The 20,802-nt window shown below is 39.3% G+C and overlaps 1 protein-coding gene across 4 annotated transcripts in view; it reads left to right on the top strand.

Annotated features, from left to right (window-relative positions):
• Positions 1-20,398, top strand: part of usp19 (ubiquitin specific peptidase 19) — a 28,767-nt gene extending 8,369 nt beyond the window's left edge. Inside the window, exons 3-26 of one of the 4 annotated variants that reach the window (XM_086159433.1) lie at positions 904-1,032; positions 1,244-1,380; positions 3,053-3,610; positions 5,008-5,401; positions 5,511-5,667; positions 5,761-5,832; positions 6,252-6,367; positions 7,246-7,478; positions 7,558-7,750; positions 8,299-8,432; positions 8,570-8,728; positions 8,940-9,050; positions 9,145-9,255; positions 9,351-9,452; positions 10,028-10,168; positions 10,257-10,375; positions 10,680-10,823; positions 11,542-11,903; positions 11,984-12,094; positions 12,254-12,470; positions 12,945-13,097; positions 13,290-13,456; positions 13,553-13,728; positions 19,216-20,398. In XM_086159433.1, the coding sequence (XP_086015559.1) occupies positions 904-1,032; positions 1,244-1,380; positions 3,053-3,610; positions 5,008-5,401; positions 5,511-5,667; positions 5,761-5,832; positions 6,252-6,367; positions 7,246-7,478; positions 7,558-7,750; positions 8,299-8,432; positions 8,570-8,728; positions 8,940-9,050; positions 9,145-9,255; positions 9,351-9,452; positions 10,028-10,168; positions 10,257-10,375; positions 10,680-10,823; positions 11,542-11,903; positions 11,984-12,094; positions 12,254-12,470; positions 12,945-13,097; positions 13,290-13,456; positions 13,553-13,728; positions 19,216-19,356 (4,337 nt within the window). In that variant the 3' untranslated portion in view covers positions 19,357-20,398. The other 3 variants (XM_086159432.1, XM_086159431.1, XM_086159430.1) reach the window with 3 other exon arrangements.
• The last annotated feature ends 404 nt before the right edge of the window (positions 20,399-20,802 follow it).

Genomic DNA, 20,802 nt, shown 5'->3' with positions numbered 1-20,802 from the left:
ACCTGTTAATTAAGGGTAATAGTATCTCAGTTTGTAGCAGTGACATTATATTTTTTGTACAAATTTGAGTTTTGATATGTTAAAAATTGTTGAGAAGTCGTCCATGCATTCATACTGACAAAAAAGATTGACGTAAACCTAGTCAGCTGATGTTATTAATGAAACTATGTGTTTTCTCTTATTCTATTTACTCTAGCATTTTTTTTGTAAGATGTCTGTGAAGGTTCTCAGTCATCCAAATCACATTTAGTTGTTATAAAATCTTGTCAACTGGACTTGATTTTTCCTCTTTCCTCCTCAGAGTAAAGAAGTGCTTAAGCTATTTGGTTGACTAAATCATAAGTTCTGATACCGCTGTTTGAACTATATGGTGCTGTTTTATCTATGAAATTTTTCAAGGTTGCTCTGAAAATTGGTATGTTTTTTTATGACTGACAATTTTATGACAATATCTTTTCAATGCTGTGGATGCATGAATCCCATGCATTTTTTTCAGTTAAAACTAGTTGCTTGTTTGCCTTGATTTAAGTGTTAATTTTTATTTACAGTTTTTGTGGTATGGATTTTGGATATCTCTTCTGTGATTGTTGAGTTCATGGTTTCTGTGTGGCTGAGTGCTCCCTCTTATCCATGAGTAAAATCTGTATGGATGCATGTGCATTTCAATGTATAGGTATTGTGTAAAGGCATCATGAAATCAAAGATGGTTTTTGCATTATCAATATGCTGATTGTCGGTCCTACAACAGAATGAGGCCCAGCATTGATCTAATTTGTTTTAAACAAGATTAGTTCAGCAGTGAAATTGTTTCTCAAATATTAGTTAGATGAGTAACCATCTTTGCCTTTAATTGAGAGAGATTTCCTTCATTGTAAAGAAAACATTCCCCCCTTCCCCCACCAGATATATTTGTGGACTGGAAGCAGAATGCTAATGAAGTGATAGTGAGGCTGCGCTGTGGGGAAGGTGGACAGAAGATCGAGGATATCTACTCAACCTTCACCGATACACACTGCGTAGTGCGCCTCCCAGGTATTGTCATGCATGCACCGTAAACAGAAGCGGGCTTGAACACCATGCTGTGAGTTTAAGATCAAATTACATAATATAATGAATCAAGAATAAAATAATGTGAGTATTAGCCACATGTGTTGAAGCCAAATTAACACCTTAAAGTTATGGTCTGACTTTGATTTCTCTTAATGTAGTTTCATTGGGAAAGCTTTGTATCACTTTTTTTCAGATGGGCGGCAGTGGAGCTGCCACTTGCAGGAGGAAATTGAGTCATCCTGTAGTAGAATTCAGTACAAGGAGAAGGGAGGATTTCTTCTGCTCATCATGCACAAGAAGATTCCCTTTCATATCTGGCCCTCACTGAAGGTGAGTCATCTGCTACTACTTGACCAACTTATATCTCTGTACTTGTTTAAAATCTACAGCTGTGAGTATAGTATTTCTCTATACATAAATATCCCTGAAAATGCCCTATTTTCTTGTTTTAATGAGAATGCTCAAAAGTTGTTTTCCTTTCCCCCTTATCCTTCCCTAGAATTGTTCCTGTCCAATTGTACATAAGCAAAAAAACATGAGGAAAGAGATATAGGATCTGTATTGATGGTGCCGATAATCTTGCCCCAATGCTATTTGAGTTATTTTACCCTCCCTGTGAATTGTCATGAGCTGCCACTTGCAGGAGGTAATTGAGTCATCCTGTCATAGAATTCAATATAAGGAGAAGGGAGGATTGGCAACCCCTTTGGTCATAATAATCCACTGATAACTTATGTTATGACTGTATCATTAAATGACAAAATCTTGGAAGAATCGTCTCAACAAAATATCAGAAAATTGCTGTCATAGTCTTCAGAAAACTTCTCATGGCTCAAGAAGAAATTCACTGAATCATTAGAAGAAATTCTAATTAGATTAATTTGACAACTTTAAAGACTTAGGATCAGGGACTGAGCGTAAAAGGTGATGGTGGTGGGTGAGGTGGAACCAGTTCTAATTTTATCACAATACAAGGACTTACTAATATAAATATTTTTTACACAAAGTAAAGAGCCATTATTTACATTTCATTGAGTTCGCTTGATGTCCCTCATGTTTAGTATTATGGGAGTATTTCCTTTATGTTCCTCACTTATTCTTATCCTTAGATTTGGCTGATTGTCTTGGTTACAACACAGTACACTACTGTGACACATATTTCAAAATTACATTCTGGATATTTAAATGAGGGATTTATGTTTCTAATGGATAATGGTACCAGAGTATTTATTTATGTCTGTTTTTACGAATGTAAAACTCGAGAAAATCTCAAGAAATTCTTTGTATTGTTCCCATGTGCACGTGTGTGTATATAGAAGCTGAACTGCACTGCTTTATTTTAATTTTAAAGCATGAATCTGACCTTCGCTAAAAGATTGAAATTTGAATATGTAAATGTTTTGGAGATCTCACCTAATGGTCAAAAGCCCAAGAGACTACACTTTTCTCTCTCGTACAAAATATCACAACTCAATCCACGGTGATACTGCACTGTCTGTGATACCGTTGGCTCACCATTTATTACAGAGGAAAGCTTAGACTTGGTAGATTGTGATGGTAGATATTGAAACGATACTTATTGGTGATTGATGATGTTTACAACTAAAAGATACGGGATTCTGATTGCTTGTCCTGTTTTATAAGACACACCATGATTTTCATTTGGTGTACGGCTGTTGTCATTTCTGAATATAGTACCACAAACACACACACACACATTTAAGTGTTTCTGACTGTTTCTTAGGACCCTTATTTCTCTTACAGGGTTCGCCTTTAGTCAGGGGATCTATCCGTCCCTGGCAAACAGGGGGATGCTAAATGAATGTGTTTGCAGACAGACTTTATACAACTATTTTGCTGTTTAAAGTATTAGGACTGCTAATGCTTTCCAAATTGAGTCTTTCTTTTTCTGTTGTTTTCACAGTGATAGCAGACATTGATCCTCACCCTATGCTGTTGATTTATTAAGTGAAGTTTTTTTTCCCACTTTGCTCTGTTTCAGTCCAACAAGAAGGAAAAAGAGTCAGGACCCACTGAGACCAAAAATGACAATGAGCCGGAAATGAGGACTGTTGTTCTGGAGTCAGTGGAGAATCCCAAGCTCTCCTCCTCCCAACCGCAACTTCAGTGTGAGCCTTCTGCTTCCCCAGCACACACTGAGATAAGGCGCGGTGGTAAAGCTGAGCGGGGGGCCAAACGCAGCCTCAAAAACAAACAGGCATATGACAAGGCCTCGACAGACTCTGGGATAAAAACTGGAGGTGGAGATGGCTCCTCCTTATTCAGCAAAACTGTAACAAAAGTTGAGCAGCAGCCTCAGGAACCCAGTGCCAAGCGCACTATTACACACCCGCCCAAGACCACCAGGGAGGCTGCGTCACCTGCTGATAGGGACATGCACTCTGTCAAGTCTTCAATTGCAAACAGTAAAGCTCAACACACACACCAGACCATCGGCCGGAGCCCACAGACACAACGCAGGAGAGAGAGAGTAGGTGGTGATCAGGAACACACACTCGGAGTAACTGTCACTGCTGCCAGCCATACCAGCAAAACTCAGGTGAGAAACCTTGTACTGTGGTGTGTCTGAGCTGTTGTGAACTTATTTCATTAATCTTCATAAACACAGCCTACAGGACTGTCTCAGAAAATTAGAAGAGATTTTGAGATAGGATTTTTAAGTTTTCTTAAGATGTAAGCCATAATCAGCAATATTAAAATACTAAAAGGCTTGCAATATTTCAGTTGATTTGTAATGAATCCAGAATGTATGACATTTTTGTTTTTGTAATTTCATTACAGAAGATAAAGAACTTAATCACAATATTCTAATTTTCTGAGACAGTCCTGTAGAGGCACCTGGATGAAAAGGATTTGAGATTAAACAAACTAGGTAATAGAACTATAGAATTTGCTTTTGAAGGGATTTGATGGCACCAATTCCTGTTTTTTTTTGTTTGTTTCTTCGAAAAAATATTTTTATGAAATTATTAAAATTTGATGGAATAGACCCATAATTTCACCCATTATTGCTGGAAAGAAAAATTAAATTGTTGCCATCTTTTCATAAATTTTCAGTGTAATTTTCTTGTCATGGCAACTGGAATAGAATTTCTTCATTCATCACTATTAATAATTTATCTATGAATAAAACAATTTTATAGTTGGAGTTCATGTCAAATAATGTGAACTAAAATTACATGTGCTCTTACTTATTGCCATTTGGGCCTGTAGCCGTGTCACTATTCTTGCAATATGTTCACTGAAGAATCCTGCCATGTTTTTCTTAGTTTTTTTTCTAGACCTTTTTACATTCAGTATAGCGATATTATTTGTGGCTATAAAGGAGATGAAAAGCAGACTGCTCCATCAGCATGCTTATTTATTTATGTATTTATCTATTGGTTAATATTGAGATAATGGGTTTGACCATTATTGGTCATTGACTTTAAGAACCATTTATTGCATTGTCACATTCTGATGAATAACCATGCTTCGACTTCCAAACTCTGCTACAATCTGTCTATATTACAAGCCTTGGCGCCAAATAAATCTGATGGGCAGTCACAGTGCATTACCGCTATCAAAACAAAGTATGAATAACAATGCATCTAAGATAGATATATGTAGAGTACTCCTTTCATGTTCACATAATACAAAATAAAAAGAAAAAAATCATTGGTAAATCCAATGGGAAAAAAAAACAACAGGGTATTCAAATATTTTCAAATTAGTTTGTCCAGTAGTTGTATGGATGTGATGATTGTCACGAAGCTGCGAGTGAGATCATTTGAACCAGTGTTTAATTCTTCGTCTTACTACTGTTTTTGGGAACTTTAATGAAAAGATTGATCAGTTTTGACAAATACACTTGTCCTATCAATTTGAAACTCATTTAAAGCTTTAACAAGGCTGTTTTAAGTCTAAAAATTATAATTTTCCTTTTTCGTAATTCAGGAGGCGGAGACACAAGAACATTGTCCGCCTATAGAGCATAGGCCTGGAATTGCTGCACACAGCAGTGAAAGCAAATCAACAGGCCCTCTCACCACCAGCGACTGTCACAAATCCATCACCACAAGCAACCAAACAGACTCGGCCTCCTCAGAGCGGCTGGAAGATAGAATTGACTCTGAGCCAGAAAAAATACCTGTTGAGCAAGAGACCATCCAGGATACTCTGACGTGCCACCAAGTGGGATCAAAAGAGAAAGGTTCGATGACGGTCATTGGCCTGGCTGCCAAGAGTGACCTTTCACCTCACGTAACTCAGAATCAATGTGGCTTTGACGGAGAGGAGAAACAGGACCAGACGAAGGAGGAATCTCTTCTTGAAATTAAGCAACAGGAAGGTTAGTTTTGGAAATGCCTCTTGGATTAAAAAAAAACGCCCATGTATTTAAATAGCCTTTTTTAAGGATGATTTATTTCAACTTTTCCTTTTAATATGCGATGCCTTAGCCCCTGAGCCGATGGTGAACTTGCAGCTGATGAAGAATGATTCATACGAGAAAGGCACAGACCTGATGGTGGTGAACGTTTACATGAAGGGTATCTGTAGGGACACAGCCAGAGTCATCTTCAGGGAACAGGACTTCACCCTCATTTTCCAGACAAGGTTTGTAGTTCCTCTAATAGCGTTATGTTTTGACTTGTGATGAAGATCTATCAATAACACCCCCCCCCCTCCTTTTTTTTTTTTTTTTGACAGTGATGCCAATTTTCTGCGGCTTCACTCAGACTGTGGACCGAACACAGTCTTCAAGTGGCAAGTCAAACTCAGGTAAATGTTGCAGGTTGTCTTTAAATGGAGAGAACTGAATTTACATATTCATGCTACATTTAGCTCTGTTACTGCTAATGCCTTTGGTTAATGACCAACAGCTTCAGATGCTAGGACTCCATCTAATGGCAGTGCTCTTATTATTATGGGGTGGCATGGCCTAGGGGATTAGAGGGGTTGTCCTTGTATCTGAACATTCCTGGTTTGATTCCCAGCTCCTCACAGTCCATTTACCTACACATACAGTGATGGAAACAGAAACAGCCTTAGCAAGGGAAATACTATATGTTCAAACGGGTTGGTGAAGAAAATAGTTTTACTTCAGAGAATGTGTATTGCAGAAATGACTTTGCTAATTTCAGGTCAGTTTAAAATGTTCAAATGGACTTGACCGTCGACTCTTGTCTTTGGTGTGCAAGGAACCTGATCCAGCCTGAGCAGTGCAGCTATTCCTTCACCCCATCCCGCCTGGACATCTTCCTAAAGAAAAGACACAGCCAGCGCTGGGGGGGACTGGAGGCCCCTGCCTCACAAGGTCTGCTGCCAGGTTTCTATTTATTTTTTGTAAATGTGATGAAATGGCTTGCAAACTCTCATTAAAAAATCCTTACATGTGTTAAGAGTATCAAACCTTGTTTGATACATATCAAATAAGAATAAGACAAACTACTTTTCCTACAATTTTCTGGAAGCAAACAATTTCAAATGTTTTTTCACGTTTTTTTTTTGTTTTTTTTCCTTTTGCTTCCTTTTGCTTTAGCCCCGTACTAAAATTGCACTTTTAATTTTTTACTAATTTAAGTATTTAATATTTTTTTCAATGTTCTTCAATATATTTAGTGGTTTTGCATTTGTTAACTTAACCATTTCTCATAATGTTATATTTGATCTATATTGATAAAGTGCAGAATTTAATTAGGGGTGAATAGTATTGATTTGCTTTACACTTTGCATCACAGGGATGCATAAATATATTGATTCCAAGTGGGAGATAAGTTGAAAAAAATCCACCAATTGGTCAACTGTGCACTGATGATGTTCCTTTGTGCAATGAAGAGATTTCTAACCCATCAGTAAACATGAGTGTCCATTGTCAATTTTGGCAGTGCTACACTATCAGGAAATCACTGTCTGTGAAACACTAATCCCCATCTCTTTTATACTGCCAGCAGAAAATTACTCTTGCAACAGAGAATTTTTCCTCTCTGTGTAATTGTTGCCATACATGGCCTGCAATAAACACAACAAATTCTCTATTTTCTTTGAATGGCCGTGAAGTGTTTCACTCTTGATAGTTTATATGAGACATCGTAGATATTTGTGCATTAGAACACATAGTAGCAGCAGTTTGCCTTTTCTTCTTGACCTTCATTTTCTAACCACAAGCTCTATCCTCCTCTGTTTAAGGTGCAGTGGGTGGCGCCAAAGTTGCTGTGCCCTCCAGCCCTGCCTGCATAGAGAAGAGCCAACCAGGAAGCAGCCAACACAGCCTGCCAGCCAAGGTGGAGCCTCCAAGGGTTGGGGAGGAGAAACCAAAGGTCCCTAAGGTCTCACCAAGAGGGGAGGATGGGGGTCTGGAGTCCGTAACCCCTCGTGCTGTCACTGAACATGTTGCCATCACGAAGTCTGAGCCCACTGTTACAACAGTATGTGGATAGATACACGTTTCTCATATCACTGTCTCGTGTTTATAGAATGAATGAATGTATTTGGTTCTTGTCTCAGCCTAAGCCTACCTGCATGGTGCAACCCATGACCCACACACCTCCTGCTAGCAGTGACCGTCATGAGGAAGAGGAGGAGAAGAAGGTGTGCTTGCCTGGCTTTACAGGATTGGTTAACCTTGGCAACACCTGCTTCATGAACAGTGTCATTCAATCCCTATCCAACACCAGAGAACTCAGGGATTACTTTCATGGTAAATCGACTATTTAGAAGATGTTTGTTTACATAAGTACTCATGTTAAAAAAATGTGACTTTGAATGCCATCTCTATTATTATAGCTGTATGTTCCTACACTATAAACATTGAGACTTTTAGGATATCAAGGGCTGAATACACTGATAATGCTATATCATTAAAGCATAGAAAATTATGCTGTTACTCGCTGCCTTGATTTATGGATAGTCTTGGGAAGTGCTTACATGTAAACTGGAGGTAGTCAGATAGGGTGAGGACTACAGGTCTGGCAGGTTATGGCAAGGTGATGAAACCATTGCTGACAGGCATCACTACCGCTTGGCCTCATCAAGCATCTGACAGAGGCAGTCCAGACCAATAGAGTATATAGTGTCTTATACAATTAACTGCCACAGCAAGACCTACTTTTTCAGGCATAAATCATGATTTTGTTGTTACTGTATTTTGCTTTTCGGAATGTTAACAATGTCAAAAGTATTCCTTGTTTATTGTAAAGGTGTACCAAAAGGTATATCTTCATGCCATAAATTTATCTGCCTCTGCAGACCGGGCGTTTGAGGCGGAAATCAACTGCAATAATCCTCTAGGAACAGGAGGCAGACTAGCAATTGGCTTTGCGGTGTTGCTTAGGGCCCTTTGGAAAGGAACACACCACGCCTTCCAACCCTCAAAGCTCAAGGTAGATGGACAGCAGGCCTGCTGGCGATTTCATTCTATCAACTACATCATAGATCAAATGTGTTCAATTTTCTGTTTCTGCTTGGATCAATATAAACGTTCTTGGGTTTCCTTGTTTGTTTGTATTGAACTTCATAGGCAATAGTGGCCAGTAAGGCCAGTCAGTTTACAGGCTACGCTCAACACGATGCCCAGGAGTTCATGGCCTTCTTGCTTGACGGGCTCCATGAGGACTTGAACCGTATTCAGAACAAACCATACACAGAGACAGTGGACTCTGATGGTCGTTTGGATGAGGTAGGTGCTTTTCTAATTTTTTGCTTTGTGGTCAGTGCTGTGAATTAGCTTCCTGGCAGGATATAATACTGTCTTGCAATATTTATTTGACGTGTGAAAAGTAAACGAGAATTATTCCTCCTTGGATGATTTTTACATCAACATATTTATAGACTTTCTTGTGACTTGTTTCACCAAGATAGCATGTGCTGTGCTTTGTGTGTTTGTGCAGGTGGTGGCAGAAGAAGCGTGGCAGAGGCACAAAATGAGAAATGACTCTTTCATAGTGGACCTCTTCCAAGGCCAGTTCAAATCCAAGCTTGTCTGCCCCACATGCTCCAAGGTGATAGAGACTACTTTCCCACAAAGTGTGTTTCTATATTAAGGTGATGAATGGCAAATAACCTGTTTCTCCATATTTCTTCATCTGCTTTTAGGTATCTATTACATTTGACCCCTTCCTTTACTTGCCTGTCCCATTGCCTCAAAAACAAAAGGTGCTCTCAGTATTCTACTTTGCAAAGGAGCCTCATAAAAAACCAGTTAAGGTAAGAGAAAAAAAGGATAGTGTTAGAGTAAAATGCAAATGCTCTTGACTTAAAACCCATGTGTGACATGACTGTTTTGTTTTTGTGTATGTCAGTTTTTGGTGAGCGTGAGCAAGGAGAACTCCAGGACTGCTGAAGTCCTTGAATCTGTCTCCAGGAGTGTGAGGGTCAAACCAGAGAATCTCAGACTGGCAGAGGTTAGATATTTTCCATAATGAAGCATTCATACTGGGAATGGAGGTGTACTTTTCTCCATTGAAATATGTACTTTGCTTGCCCATTTTTCCCAGACTTTTTTATGCTACTCTTTTTCAGTTAAAAAAGCGTCCATACATTTCCATTTCAATCCTGCCAAGTTCAAATAACAGCTGATTTTTTTTTTTTCAATCATTTGGTGTCTTAATTCTAAAGTGATAGAAGAGAAACTCATTTAAGAGACTATTCCTTGATTTATTCATCTGTGCAAAACAAATCAATTCATCAAATAAGTCAACAGATATATAAATATATTAAAGCTGCCATATTTTTCATTTTTCATGCTGCAGTATGAATCAATGGTTATTTCATAATTATTGCATAACATTATTAATGTGATGAGTATGTTTTTCCCTTTATTACTCAAGTACATTTCAAAGCACTTCTTTTTCCCTAAGGACAGATGTAGTCGTTACTTTTGTGTGTGTGTTTTTTCTTTTACATTATAATTATTTTTTTTCTCAAGCAAAGAATAAGTACTCTTTGTATTTCCTTTTTTTTTCCCAATTTCTCCAAGGTTGGGAAGAACAGCTTCCAGCGGATGTTCTCACCAACCCATTCCCTGGACACAGTGTCGTCTTCTGACATGTTGTTCTGCTTTGAGGTGCTCTCAAAGGATCTGGCCAAGGAGAGAGTTGTATTGGTCAGAGTACAGCAGGTCATAAGAACATAGTTTCATTATTTATCAGTAGAACATACATTTTGCTCCAACACACTGAACCAACTTGTGTGTCTTTGCCCTACAGAGACTCCAGGTTCCCAATATCCCCATTTCAAAGTGTGCCTCCTGCCTAAAGCCTCCAATACCTGATGAAGAAAAGCTCAAGCGCTGTACCGGCTGCTATTGTGTGGGCTATTGCAATCAGTGAGTGGTGTTTGACATTATTACACAGTGGTGGAGTTTGTTGTCATAGACCATGTTAAAAGTAACTACACTGTGACACAATTTTAATGTTATCCAAATGTCAAAAATGTCATAGTTAATTTTCATAATGAGCAATTTTGGTGCTTTTAGTACATGTTCCATGGAATGATTATTTAGAGACGAGTACTAAACCAATCAAAATGTTTCATTTCTCTTTTTAATACACTTACAGCTGCAAAATATTTGTATCAGCATCAAAGATCAGACACTGGTCTGGCATAACTGTTTACTACAATTTTCCCAGAAACTGTCAAAGGAACCACTGGCCGAACCATAAGGGCCTGTGTCGACCCAACACAGAAAAGGTGGGCCTGCCTTTCCTGGTTTCTGTGCCGGAGTCCCGACTCTCCTACACCCGCCTGGCCCAGCTACTGCAGGGATACTCTAGGTACAAAAATCCACGTAAAGCAATTAATACTCATCATCAAAGAAAACATAACTTTGCCTACAGATTGTTGTGGCTAAATGAAGTATCTTGTGTACCTCTTTGCAATGTGGCTTTTGATAGAAGCAGTAGTTTAATAAGTCCATCCGTTGATAATATTAGCAGTCTGTTTTTTTTTTCATTTTTGATCAAAAAGGGTCATCATACTTGCAATTGTACTTGAAGTATTTCAAATTTTATGACCTAATTAAATTCTGCATTCCTTGAAAAGAAGTTAATGGACTTTCTGTCATGGACAGCGTTTGCCCAAGTCTTTTACAATATTCTGCAATAAAATACCTATGTTAAAACCAGCAGTACTTCGCTAAATTCCAAAACTGAATATACATTTGGAAAATAGATCAATGTCTCTTTGTTATAATTTTTCCATTTCTTGTAACCAAGAAAGAGTTCCTTTCCTTTTGTAAAACATCTAAAAACTGTTTCTTTCTAAATCTGCATTATATATGTCAGTTAACACACTTTCAAGCTGTTTTCAGTCTGTGTGACTTCTTAAATTTGTGTTTCTACTTATGGTTTCACTATCTGCACACACTGATGAAATCTGTGACCAGCACCTAGTGTGACTATATGTGTAGTGTGTTTGGAGTAAGCAATATGTGAACAGCATGCACTGTTGTCTAAAGCATATTGGAATATGATATCCCCAATGTATCTGCAGATTTTCAGTCAACGTGTTCCAGCCTCCTTTCCGGTCAGGGCGGACATCACCTGAAACATCCCAGTGCAGAGGAGACTTTCCCTCAATGCCTGCAGGCTCTCCTGACGGGCCTGGATCAGGAGATGAGGCCATGGGAGGTGGCAGTGTTGTGGGAGCGGGCGACTCTGACCTGGATCGCCTTTCTCCGCTGCTAGATTCCCAGGCAGCGTTTGCCCAGCCAGATCCTGCATCCTCCCAAACTTCACTGTCTACCACAATGACTACGGATTCAGGATTCTCTGAGCCAAACTCCTCTATTCCCTGCTCTCTGGACCCCCATGCGGAAAAGGAGACGTCTTGCGAGAAGGCCGTACGGCCAGAAGGTAATTCAGACATCTGTCTGTTTTTTTGATGCTTTGCTTTGTACATTGAATTCTTATTCCCACCCTCCCTTTGTTTCCAGCTGCAGTAGCAGGGTATCAACACCCAAATGACACAACCTCAGGTCATGCCAGTCAGTTCTATGTAGCTTTGCTTGACGCAAACAACAAGGAGCAGCGCCTGGATGAGAAGGGTAAAGACTTCTCTTTGAAACTAAGAAGCCTTGTAACATTTTCTGATTTCCATTGGGATTTTGTTGAAATTACCTATTCGTACAGTCTTAGTCTTAGCTGCTTTTTAAAGCAACATACTGTACAAATTAAAAGCTCAGAATTTCTACTCCATTCCGCAGATGATTCACTTGTGGACCTACCTGAGGATGTGACACTGGAGCTGGTGTGGAAAAACAATGAGCGGCTGAAGGAGTATGTCTTAGTGAGCTCCAAAGAACTGGAGTATGAGGAGGATCCTGGCTCCCTTAGTGAGACGGCTAGGGTGGGCCACTTTACCCTGGAGCAGTGCCTCAACCTCTTCACAAAACCAGAGGTGCTGGCGCCAGAAGAAGCATGGTAGGGCTCTCTTTGGTGTGATATGGAGAACATAAAGAATTAGCCATAGAATTAAAGAAATACTAATCTAAATCTTGAAACGCTCTGGAAGAGAAATGGTAGTAGCTCTAAATGGGGGAGTGACAATGACTAAAGCAAGCTGCAGTTTACAGCTTGCAGAGGAGATACAAATGAATCATTATTTTCATTCGTCATCAACAGATTCAATCATTTTGACTACATAACCTTATGAGACAGAATCCAAAGCCAAGCAGGCCTGAAAGAAAATGCTGCTGCTTTCACAAGTACAAGATGATTTAAGCTGTGATGATTTGTTTTAATCATGCTAGCCTTAGATGAATTTTACAAGACTGTACTGCACTGTAACCTTAATTGTAAAAAAATTACTCCTGATGAAAATTTGTAACAAATGTTCCACCTACTAAATATAAATGCAAATGTAACCTGAAGCTTAAATTCTTTTTATTTTCAAAGGTACTGTCCTAAGTGCCAGCAGCACCGTGAGGCCTCCAAGCAGCTGCTGCTGTGGCGTCTTCCAAACGTATTGATCATTCAACTCAAACGTTTCTCTTTCCGGAGCTTCATTTGGAGGGACAAGATTAATGACATGGTCGACTTTCCTGTCCGGTAAGTGTACAATTAAATATACCACTATCACCCTTCTTCTGTACTTAAATATATTATAATTTATGAAGACTTTTAAGATTTTTTTTTTATTTTTTTTTTTAGAGCAGACTATGTTTAACAAATGAAATTCACACACTGAACTTTTAAGTATTAATCTGTTCTAACCTCATTGCCTCTGATGTACCCTGTTAGGAATCTGGATCTTAGTAAGTTCTGTATCGGCCAGAAGGACGAGATGCAACATCCCCCTATCTACGACTTGTATGCGGTAATCAACCACTATGGGGGGATGATAGGTGGCCATTACACCGCTTATGCTCGTCTGCCAAGTGACAAAAACAGCCAGCGCAGTGATGTTGGTGAGTCTGTACCCACAAACTCTTCTGGGCACGATGAGTTCTTTTTCCAACTTCTCACGCTTTCTTCTGGTCCCCACACATATACCTCTTCAACAGGTTGGCGTCTGTTTGATGACAGCACTGTTACAATGGTGGAGGAGAGCCAGGTGGTGACACGTTACGCCTATGTCCTATTCTACCGACGACGAAACTCCCCAGTTGAGAGACCTCCACGCTTCCTCAGACCAGTTGGAGCAGAGTCGCCCACTGCAATGGGAGCTACTGCCAGCCAGGTGAGGGCATCACAACCACGTGCTATTGTTTCTAAACATGTTTACTAAGGTACTGAGGTCATATCCAATGTTCTGCTAGCATTATGTGAAGAAGTTTGAAAGTTGTTAAAATGAGTGTTCCAAACATTATTGCTGTGATTAATGCACTGCAAAAGTAAATAGTGATTGTGTGAATTGTTTGAGGCAAAAAAGGGAGTGTTGTCAAGATTTATGTTGCGTTTATGTTTTTGTGCATATTCAAACCACACAGTCATTAGAAAGTACTCCAAAGAAAATGAATTCCTGTATGTATTGACATAAACATTGTCTGACATCTTTATTTATTTTACATGACCTTAAATAAATGACTATAAATATATATATATCAATTTTTAAGTAGCCAGACACACATGACTCCAGATATTGCCACCATTGTCAGTGAAATTAAAAACATGAGATTAACCTTTTGAAATTTTCATCCGACTACAGATATTTCACAATTTTAACATCCTCCCTCCAGTGAGAGGCCTCTTTGTAAGACATGTTTGTGCGTGTGTGCGTGCGAGCGCGTGTGCAAGCAAATACTTCTTTTCATTTAGTTGCTACATGACACTCTGGGATGTTTAAAGTATGAATCTGGCATTATTAATCCTAAGGCAGATTTTCCTAATTTATTCTGTCAAAATCAACAGTTGCTTCCATTGCTGAATGTTTTGAGCCCTAACAATTAATTTGCAGCATCAGGACATTTGTCTGCTCAAGACTCATGTTGTCGATTTAAGTGTTTAGCTATCTGATGGAAAGGATTTCCACTTAGATAGATATGTATTAAATTAAATACAACATGTTGAATATGACTCCAGGTTTGTGGACTGACAAATTGATGCATACTTGCTGATTGTAAACCGTGCTGTGTAAATCACTTTGGCTCAGATAAACTAGCACCATTTAAATAGAATATATCCCACACCAAAGCAATTTATCCAGAAGAAACAATTTTTAGAGGTGAGAAGAGACCCACCATACCAGGGTCTGCAGCCACTTCTTCCAAAAGAGCCATTTTTTCCCCACTCTCCCACCAAATGACTTCATCTGGAGCCACAAAACCTGTCTGATCCTTAAAATGAAGATAACACGGCTTTTTAAATTTATATGTAGTTTTACTTAAATAACCATAGATTGTTGCATGTATGAAATTAGAGCAGCACAAAAAGAAAGCTTTACCGTTTTTTGCCATTTTTACCTTTTTATAACCTTTTATGATAAAGGGACACCAAACCGTTATGCGAAAGGGGAAGGCCTGCTATGAATAAAACACCGAAAACTATGCATGTCTGAGTCCTTCGCTTTGTGGGAAAAACAGTAAAATAAAAAGTAGCCAACTTTGAAAGAAATAAAACATGTAGTTGCTGCCTTATAACTTGAAAAAGAGTAAACCTAAAGGTAGTCAGTAGGTATTAGGTAGGTATTTAATTGCAATTTAAATTTAATTTTAGTGTCATGTAATCCTCTTAATTTTTTTTTTTTTAATAATGAATCACTCTTTATGTATTGTCCGTCTGCGAAGAGGTTTCTGCGCCTTGCTATCACCGCAGTTGCCACTTTATGAGTTCTGTGCATTTTAAAGCCAATAGAGCCAAAAGAGGAGTTCATAGCTAAAAGTTCAGATATCAACAGGAGTGCTGTTCTTCCACTGGCTTTATAAATATATGCCCCAAACTAAACTTCAGTGTTTCAGGTACTTCTGTAATTGGATTGGCATGGTTGCCAGAGCAATTCTTCAAAGAGCATCTTTTGACCAAACAACCAATTCATATATATTCTGTGGCTCATATAACAATGTCTCTATATCAATTATAATAATGAACCTCCCGTCAACAGGCATATAGAGAGATACAGACCTCACACCGAACACTAATGTAAGGTTGTCAAATGTGAGAATGCTTGCAAGGTTTCAAAAAGAAAACAGAAATTACATTTATTGGTTGTTGAATATGAGTATTTGAGCATTTAGTGGCATACAGATATTCGCAGTGTTGTTCATTACATGGCAGACATTTTCAACCACCTTTGAAAGGCACAGTGAACCAACTTGCATTTTTTCCCTTATGTGTGACCCATATCTGATATGTATCATGAATGTATAAACAGCAAAGAAGAAAATACAATCTGATACTATCAGATAGTGCCAGGCATATCCATCCTTTGTCTACCGCTTATCCTACTCAGGGTTGCGGGGGATGCTGGAGCCTATCCCAGCTGCCATTGGGCGAGAGGCCGGGTATACCCTGGACTGGTCACCAGTCAATCGCAGGGCTACATAAACAGACGACAACCATTCACTCTCATTCACACATCTAGGCAGTTTTCACAATTTTTTCCCAATGAACCTGCCACATGTTTTTGGACTGTGGGAGGAAACCAGAGGACCTGGAGGAAACCCATGCAGACATTGGTAGAACATGCAAATGCCAGGCATCATTCAATCAGATATTAACACACTCATCTAATTGGTTGGCAGTCTGATAGATGCTCATTCACAGGACTCACAGGAATAAAAGTGAATGTGCAATTGAGGATGTGGGTCTTTAAGCCTTGGAGGCGATGCTGGGTTTTAATTTCCAGATTGACTGCCAAAACATGTATACCATGCAGATTGCTTCAAATGTTCAACAAATATAAATGCAGCTATTAGATATGTCCACTTTAAAAGTAGCCAGGAATCAATTATTGGCAGCAAATCAGAACTAGACATCAGGGCCTATTGTTTAAAGGCAGCTGTATCACATGGCAGAGCAGGACAAGAAAAGTTGTTACTCATTGCATGTTGGCTTCATTTTCGAAAAGTGAGCCAGACTCGGGCCTCTGGTATTTAGGCCTCCTTACTGATACAGCTCAATGGGACAAAATAGAAAGGAGCTGTTAATACCTGGTGTGATATGGCTTTGACTGTTCAAAAGTATCTGCAGAGAAAAAGGGATGTTGAACCTTGACTTGAAAATAACACCCAAATAGAGCTTTGGTGGAGCTGAAATTAACTCAAAGCAGTGAAGCTGGAAAAACACTTTGGTGAGAAATAGGTATATGACCGCATATAAAAACACCTGAGCAGAGAAAATATTCTGAGATTGTGACTGTAGCGTTTATCTGGCCATCACTTGTTTGACCGTGTCTTGTTTTGCTTGATGTTTTAGCCATTAGTCTGGCTGATTGGTTTATGATGAGGTTTGGCAGAACTCTGGAGTAAAGAGAAGCTGCTCTAGAGTTATGTCTTAATCCTCTTAATTTTCCTGTTTCACAAACCGTGCATGGCTATATGCACACACTGGACTAAGGTCAGCACAGCCTGACATCAGGTATTTGTTTCTAATCATGATCACAGTATTTGTTAGACCAGGCCTTTCTCCCAGAAGCTGACACCGGTTTCCGCCAATCGCAGGCCTCTCTTATTTGGCGGGAACTGGAGGAGGAAGAGGAAGGGCTGGACGAAGGCCCCCGCGGACAGTTCCGCTCTGGGCAGCGACGGCAAACACAGAGGAACAGAGATGAGGAAGACGAAGACAGAACTGAAGTGCGGCGCCATAACGGCCGAAGAATGCTGGATTATCCCGACGATGACTGCGTACGATATTTTATTGTGGGCACCATGGCGGCCCTGTTGGCACTTCTGGTCAACCTTGTCTACCCTCTTCTTCACACATCCAGCCGGGCTTGAGAAGCATTTGGCTTGGATGTTTGGACTTTGATTAAATGAGGATGTGAAACATGAGGAGGCAGTTAACTGTTAAATATATGGGTAACCCACTTTCTTTACCCAGTCCTCCATCAGGCTTTACTCAGTAAAACGTTTGCCTTACTTGAAGCTCCTGCTGTTTAACCCTTTAAGTTAAAAAGGCACTATGTGACATGTTTTAGACACTAGGGGCTCATTGAGACGGGGACACTAAAATCTCTGTCATTGCACCCAAATATCAGCTCCTCTGGTTATAGTTGATCAGTACTACGATACCTGTGGTTAGGCGAACGATTCCTTAAATTTCCTCTATGCAGTTTATTGAGCCTGCCACACACATGTGCATGTACGCACTTCCTCACAAGTTTGCAGGTTTTCGTATGACTTTTATTTTCATTTTTTAAAACTCCAACTCTTATCAGGTTGCAGCTCCATGGTGTATATTCAGTCCGAACCTTGAAAAAATATGAATATTTAAAGAGTGGATAGATATGTCCTCTTGAAAAGATTCTGCAGGAAACTAGAAACATAAATTATTTAATTATGAGAATATTGCAATATTGCAAATTGTTGCAAGACAATTTCAGTGCTGACCAATAGAGAATGTAATCAGCAGTAGCTCATTTTAGAATTCCAACATATCAAAATGTAGAGATTTTTTTTTCTTTCTCTGTGACAAATCGCTATTGCCTTTTCAAATGGAACTCAATTGATTTAAGGGCCTTAAAATGTCTGTTCTGTCTCCACCCAGTAGTCTGTGCTCTACTATTGAATGGCTTTCCTTCTGAAAAGAAACCTTTGTATTTTTTTCTTCAATGTCATAAATTGTTTATTTTTTCAACAGTTTAGGCCATGTATTGTAGGTTATTTTTTAGGCTGGCTGAACATGTCAGTAGCCAAGGCTAAAAAGCTGTCTGTAATTGCTGATGATGAAATTGCCGTCCACTCCGCATTGTAGAATCTGTTTTGAAATGTGTTGAGTGGAAGGCAGCAGAGGTTACCGGAATGGAAAGTTTGTCTTTCTAGTTAGTTAGGTAAGACGTAGACTTTTCATTCTTGTTAATTTGAAGGCCCCTAAAATATGAACATGTTTTTAATGCATGATAACCTGAACTCCTCTGCTCCAAGTGTCTTAATCTGTCCCATTATTTCTGGTGCTTGCGTGTGTTTTATTTAACACAAGGACCTCAGGGACAATCTAGTGCTCTCTTGGTATCAGAACAACATGCTTGTCTGAGATGCTTGGCCAAAGAGTCCACTGACAGAATGTGTACTAGATTCTGATATATGCAACTATGCTGACACTGTGCGTTTCAAGAGAAGTATGAACTATCCAAAAGTATAATATTGGTATAATATATAAATCTTGTCAGATTTAATGTTTTTGGCTCCCGGTGTCCACAGAGGAGATGTGGAACCAACTGATGCAAAAGTTGACAGTCGAGGAGTTTTCAGCACAAACAGCGGTGCTTTCAGTATCAGTGATAACGTCTTTTCAAACTGCGTGGCCCTGACCAATGGATGGCTATATGCATTAAGATTTATTAGAAAGATATTTTTTTGATGGAACTGTGATTTATTTCAAAGTCCATATCATAATGTATGTAGATACCATTTTCCAAATGCTGCTCTTGACTGTAGAAAGTGTTTTGGAAATAAAGTAGTCCAGCTTTTTATGTCCTTGTCTTTTTTTTTTTTTTTAATCCCCCCCCAATACAGGTGGCCTCAAGCCATAATAACAACCTGATTTATTGTCATGCTGGTTTATTTTACAGGCCTCTAGCCAGTCACTGTTTGGGGCAGACCTGGATCCTGAAGGACCACCTACACTGACCCCAGAGGTGTCCTCTGGCCTCTTTGCCCACTCTGGAGAGTGTGCAGCACCGTCCTACAGCAACATGGAAGAGGTGGACTAGACCCGGCCAAGCATGAAAGAATCAGGATCCAAGCCGGTGATCCAATGAATCTCAAACTCAACACCCAGTGAGGAACCCAGAAGCAACTCAGCGCAGAGACCAGATGAGTGCTTACTGAATAGTCATAAAAACGGTGCAGCTGTTAGATCTGGAGGTGGTACTTTAATGCACCAACTTGTGAAAGACCTCCAGGCGCACATGTAGAAGAGTACTAATTAGACATACAATGGATATGTTCACATAAATATACTTACCCATTGATGACATAAGCTCTAAAAGTTGATATATTCATGAAACATGTAGTGACTCAATTATACACTCACAGCAGCAAAGATCTCAAGAGTTCCTGGTCAAAACAATCTGTCAAAACAGTCTCACAGGTTGAGCGGTGTAGCATTAAGACCCCCATACAGCAACACACCATCTGGTTTGCTGGTCTGTTTACTTCGCCCAATTTAAAAGGTCCTTGACCTTGACCAGCCCTGGCAGACTGCTGATACACCTGCCATCCATTGCTAGGGTAACATGGAGGACTTGCGTAAAAATTTGTAACAATGTGTACATTTTTTTTTTTTTTTTTTTTTTTAAGTTTAATTCTTGAGGAATTGCCTTTTTGTTTTGTTTTTTAGTGTGGTATCAGGATTAGGTTGTAGCAGAAAAACATGCTGGGTGCTAACCTACATTTTCAATAGTAAGGAAGCAGGGTTTTTGTCTTTTCTTGCTCTGCATTTGACTCAGCTTAATTTGTGTTAGCTCCCCCACCTGTTATTTTTTTTTGTACTGTTTTAGACATTGGATCCTGTGGATGCAATTGTAAAATGCACCAGGCTAAGTTGAAATGTGCATGACTGCATGCTGATCCAAGCTATACTGAACTCCCAGTTAAATCTTTGCTACGTTTCATTACTTAGGTTTTGTGTGAACTGTCCAGTCTCTTCCCTCCTCTGTTGTGGACTATGTATATTAAGTGGGATCATCAAAAATGCTGCTGTGGATACATATAAATGATTAATATAAATAAAAAAAATAATTTTGAGATTCACTGAAATGGTTGTTTCTCTTGTTTATAGTGATGTTCTTAACATTTGGTTTTTCTTTTTTTTTATCATCAATTTATCAGTGTTTGAGGCTTTGCTCTTACAGTTAAATCTTTGCGACTGCTAAAATGAATGCACATTTTTCAAAGCCACAAGTTCTGTCTGCCATCATTTGAAACCAATGTTTTACCATTGGTTGCTTAATTCATTAGAAACCAATATTCCATGTATGGTAAATGGTGCTTTCACACCTGTGGTTTCAAACTGAATGGGGTTTCACTCAGTCATTCACAGAGACACATGCATGCATCGATGGCGGTAGAGCTGCGAAGCAAGGTACTGAACAGGCCATCAGGAACAACTTGGGGTTTAGCACTCACCCAATGTCACATCAGTATGCATACAAGAG

The sequence above is a fragment of the Fistularia commersonii genome, chromosome 14, assembly GCF_037954325.1.
Source record: "Fistularia commersonii isolate RoL2024-O1a breed Wild chromosome 14, RoL_Fcom_v1.0, whole genome shotgun sequence".
In the NCBI taxonomy this organism is placed as follows: Eukaryota; Metazoa; Chordata; class Actinopteri; order Syngnathiformes; family Fistulariidae; genus Fistularia; species Fistularia commersonii.
The sequence above is the reverse complement of the archived record's forward strand: the minus strand, read 5'-3'. Positions and strand labels throughout refer to the sequence as shown.